Source organism: Pteropus vampyrus, unplaced genomic scaffold, assembly GCF_000151845.1.
Source record: "Pteropus vampyrus isolate Shadow unplaced genomic scaffold, Pvam_2.0 Scaffold36, whole genome shotgun sequence".
Taxonomy (NCBI): Eukaryota; Metazoa; Chordata; class Mammalia; order Chiroptera; family Pteropodidae; genus Pteropus; species Pteropus vampyrus.
The window spans coordinates 4,523,613-4,528,351 of NW_011888817.1; the positions used below are offsets into that span (position 1 = coordinate 4,523,613).

Consider the following 4,739-nt stretch of genomic DNA (forward strand, 5'->3'; position numbering starts at 1 on the left):
AGTTTCATCATCTGTCAAGTGAGGGGTTTGGGCATAAGGTCTCCAAGGCTGATGAGTGCCAACCATTCTATTAGGGCCCTCTTCCAGGTGGCTGTAGAATAAGGGAAGGGCCAGGCTAGGGAAGGAGGAATGCAGAAAAATGCTGAGCATTTCAGAGGTCAAGGAGGGCTGGGGAATGTTTTGACAGCAAAGAGGTCGTCCATGACCTTGGCAAGCTTTGGCCCTTTGGAATGGAGGGAGCGGAAGTGGCTTTGGAGAGGGGCCAGGAAAGGGCTGAGCCAGAGGAAATGGAAGAATGGGGACATGGAAATGAGGTGGGGAGGGTAGTTTGCCCTAGGGCAGGGATGAATAATGAGCTGAACAAGGCCAAGCCTGATCGACTGGTATTGCCTGGAGCCTTGTGTTGAGAAACAGTCCAAAGCCTATAAACCAGATGGAATAGAGGTGTAATTGATTAGCAATGTCTGCCAAGGACACAGGCAAGAGGTACTGCAGCACCTACTTTGCCATTCTTGCTTAGAAGGATTTCTGGTTGAAAGTGGTAGTCATGGTATCTACTGACAGAGGAAAAGCCTCAGGAATTAAGAATTGTGAGAAGAAATACCTCTGGCTCTAGGAACTTCTCCCTGACCTTTTGCTTAAATTAAGGTAGTTTGCCTCATGGGAAGATAGTATGGCCTAATGGATAGGAGCTTGGGCTTTAGAGTCAGTTGGACAGCTAATTTGACATATTCGGTTTCCTTATCTGTGAAATGGGAATGAAAAAATGCCTGCTTGCAAGGTAGCCATGAGTGTTAGAGGTAATGGTGCGAGCTGCTGCTTTGTGATTATTGTCATCTTTGTTACTTGAGAAGTCTGTTTTGTCCTCACGATCATAGTGGTATTCTTTAAGAGCAAAGCCCATATCTGAGTTACTCCTAGGCCCCCATCACCCAATCCAGGACTAGGACACCTCAGGACTTTCTGATTCTTTTTGGAGGATTAAATGAAATATAGGCTCATAGCTGATGGGACAGAGGATAGGGTAACTTCGGGATCTTCTCAGTGAGGGCTGGGCCTCGTGTTTGGGTGGAGGCCCAAGGGCTAGGGCTGAAGGGCAGTGGGCCAGGGGCCAGAGCTAAGAATGGGGTTGGAGGTATTGCAGGTCGGAACAAAGCCTTGGGGTTGCCGAGGTCTCTCTTTCACTCAACAGATATTGAGGGTCAGCTTCATGCCAGGTTCTGGATGACTAGTCAACAAATCTCTGCTCACCTGGATCTTAATCCAGGGGCCTGGGTATACATGTAAGTTCTGTATTCCCTCTACCCCCACCCCATACACACACCAAACACACATGCATTCTTTCTCAGGCGAGGAAATAGTCTCAGAGAGGGACAGTGGCTTGCTCAAGTCAAACCCAGAGATATGTGGGTATATAAGCTCCTTCTGGCTGGTAGAGAAGGATTCAGAGCCACTGGAGAACCAGAGCTCTCGGACAGTTGCTAGGAGGGGTAGAACAGACCCTGCCAGGGCCTCAGCTACTCTGGAACCATTGATGCCCAGTCCTAAACTTTCTTCCTGTGGCTCATCCATCAGAACCAGTGAGAGTCCCAGGAGGAGACAGGGAGGGCACAGGACTTCTCTCAGCTCCCCTCCCAGGAAATGGTCTAGGGAAGCTGGCCCTGACCATCTCTATGGTAGCCCCTGGAAGCTGATTCCTGTCTGGATCCTACTCTATCCAAGACTGTGTATGAGGGTGAAATGCAGTTTCCTCATCTGTAATACTTCCTACAGTTGTAGCATCTGAGAGAAGATGGTGAGGGATAGACAAAGGGCTCTAACAGACAGGAGCACAGGGTGTTCATTCGTCCTGGTGATGGGCTTGCAAGGATCCCTGGAGACCTTCCTTCTTCTGGCCTAATTGCTTCTCAGCTGAGTGATCTGACGCCTCTGGGCCTCAGCTGCTGGGGATGAACCCTGGAGATGGTTAACACCTCCAATGAAGACCACACTTCCCCTGCTGTCCCTCTTCCTGCACAGGGCCCTCTCTCATGTGGGTGGGGCAAGGTGGGGGCCTCTTTCCACCTTTCCCTTCTGGTCTCTCTCGCCATCAGTGAGCCGGGCTTATCCTCTCATTTCCCAACCTTCCTGACCTCGGTGGTGGTCACGGTTTTAGAGGACCCTTCCCATGTGCCCTGCTCTGTCTGTGCCATTACTGCAGCCCAGACACTATTAGTCTCAAAGAGGAGAGAGGACTTCCCCGAGACCATGCAGGTGGTAGGAAACAGAGCTGGGATATGAACTCGGATCTGCCATTTTCAGGTGGCCTTCATATGATGTCATATGAGCAGTCACCTCTCCCTCCTTCGACCCTTACCTCACCTGACTCTCTTTGGCCTGTTCTCTCTTTCCTCCCTACTTGATCTCTATGGCTGTGCAGATGGAGGAGAGCAGAGCAGGCTGGGGCCGTGGAAACCACCCAGGTTTGAATTCTGACCCCAACCTTTTATTCATTGTGGTCTTTGGTGACTGCCTCTCTGAGCCCCAGTTTCCTAATCTCTAAGGTGGAGATAATATCTACCTCACAGGATTACAGTGAAGAGTCAGTAAGAAAATGACATAGTTTGTGCTCAGCAAATGTTAGCACTGAAATTGAGTTTGGGCTTTGGACCTGAAAGTACGGGTTTGAATCTTGGCTCTTGTACTTGCTGGCTCTTTGGACTTGGTTATGTGATTTTGCCTCCCTGGGCCTCAGTGCCTTTGTAAATGTCAGTATGATAAAGTGTCTACCTCATAGGTTCTCAGGAGGATTAATGAGAATATTTTATATAAAGCTTCTTACCAGGTGCTTACTGTGTACTAGAAAATGTTAACTCTTTATTAAATATAAAAATAATGGTAGATGGCGGGACTCTAATGCCCCTTGCTGGGTCTCCCTGGAAAATGGGGGCTGCAAGAGCTGTCGCTGTGGTGGTCCTGCCCAGCAGGTTCTGAGGTTCCCATCTTCCTGCCCAGAGCTGCCAGAGAACTGGACAGACACTCGGGAGACACTGCTCGAGGGGATGCTCTTCAGCCTCAAGTACCTGGGCATGACGCTGGTGGAGCAGCCCAAGGGCGAGGAGCTGTCTGCGGCCGCCGTCAAGAGGATCGTGGCCACGGTGAGCCCCAGTCAGGGGAGCCGGGAACCAGGGCCAGCTTCTTCCTGGGGTGCTCCTCGTCCCCTGCTTATTACCCCCATCTGAGCTGTCCCTGCCCTTGAGTCCCCTTGCATCTGGTTCAGGGACTCTGGTAGAGGGAAACCATTGGGCTCGCAGGGTCGGCGTCAGTGTCCTCCTCTCCAGCAATTGTGGCCATGGCCTCTCCCAGCCTCCCCTCCCCCAACTTAGGCCCCATGCCTAAGGGTTGGTGATTTAGTGCTAGGGAAGAGTAGGGAGGGAGGTCACTGTCACCCAACCACTTGCCCTATGGCCTGAGGGACAGGGTAGCCCACCAGGGACCACATTTTCCCCTCCCCAGCTCTGAGTAAACATGGGCCCTGTAAATCTACCTCCCTTGGTGACCTCAGACCCTTCCAGCTTAGGCCCTGGTATAGTCAGTGTGTGGAGCAGAGTCCCCAGGAGTCAGCCTGCTGCACTGTGATAGTCCACTCACTGCCCAGAGTCTGAGATCCCTTCTAGCTGTGTATCCTTGGGCAAGTCCCTTAACCTCTGAGTCCATTTCCTCCTGGGAAGAAGCCCTGCTGCCTGTGAGGATGACTCGAGGTCCAGCGCTTGGCAGACAACAGTGCTCAGTGAGCAGCAGTTGTCCCTGTTATTAGAAGAAAGTGCTGGTCACCCAAGCTGAGGCCTCATATGGGCCTGGAGTCTGGGGCCTAGAGCAGCTAGGTGTAACCCACAAGAATGGGTCTCAGGCGAGGCAGGCAAGCAGGCTCCTCTGACCCATGTCTGCCCCCAAGGCCAAGGCCAGCGGGAAGAAGCTGCAGAAGGTAACTCTCAAGGTAACGCCACGGGGGATTATCCTGACCGACAGCATCACCAACCAGCTCATTGAGAACGTGTCCATTTACAGGTATGCTCAGAATTCATTCTGCCCCTGGGGCAGTGGGTAGATGCCCTGTCTGAATCCAGGCTCTGCCACTTCCTGTCTGAGTGACCTTGGAGCCTCAGTTTCCTCATCTATAAATGGCAATGGAAACAGATCTGGCCTTATAGTGTTGTTATGAAGTGCTGAGTGCACAGTGCCTGGCTCACAGTGGGCACTTGGTTAAATGGCAGTGGCTCTTGTCATGAGCACTAGTTGAAGCAGGCAGCTGAGGCCTGATCAGGACTGGGAACCGCCCTCCCCCACAAGCATGCTGCTGAGTCAGGCTTGGAGCAGAGAGTTGCAGAGTCATTGCCCTTCTGCTGTGAATGCAGCAGCTCTGCGCTGGACATCTGTCCAGGCGTGCAGGGAAGTGTGATAATTAAATGAGGTAATATCCGAAGGCAGAGCCTGAGGCCACAGTGTACATGGTATCTGTCTGTGATGGTGGTGGTGGTGGGAGCTGTTTATGAAGAGGCAGAGCCCAGCCCTTGGAGCCTCAGACTCTACCCACCCCTCTCTTGGCTGGTCAGCTGTAGGATTTCAGAGCTAGAAGGGATAGGATAGCCCAGGCTCATTTTATAGTTGGAGAAGCTGAGGCCCAGAGAAGGAGTTGCCCAAGGCCTCACAATGAGGTAATGGCTGAACTGGGACCAGGACACCTAGGCCCGAGTTCTGTC

At 52.1% G+C, this 4,739-nt stretch overlaps 1 protein-coding gene across 2 annotated transcripts in view; it reads left to right on the plus strand.

The window, feature by feature from the left end:
* The first annotated feature begins 2,968 nt into the window (after positions 1-2,968).
* LDLRAP1 (low density lipoprotein receptor adaptor protein 1) overlaps positions 2,969-4,739 on the plus strand; it is a 15,942-nt gene continuing 14,171 nt past the window's right edge. Inside the window, exons 1-2 of one of the 2 annotated variants that reach the window (XM_023529178.1) lie at positions 2,969-3,137; positions 3,935-4,047. In XM_023529178.1, coding sequence (XP_023384946.1) covers positions 3,042-3,137; positions 3,935-4,047 — 209 coding nt within the window. In that variant the 5' untranslated portion in view covers positions 2,969-3,041. The remainder of the gene's footprint in view (positions 3,138-3,934; positions 4,048-4,739) is intronic. The other variant, XM_023529177.1, reaches the window with a different exon arrangement.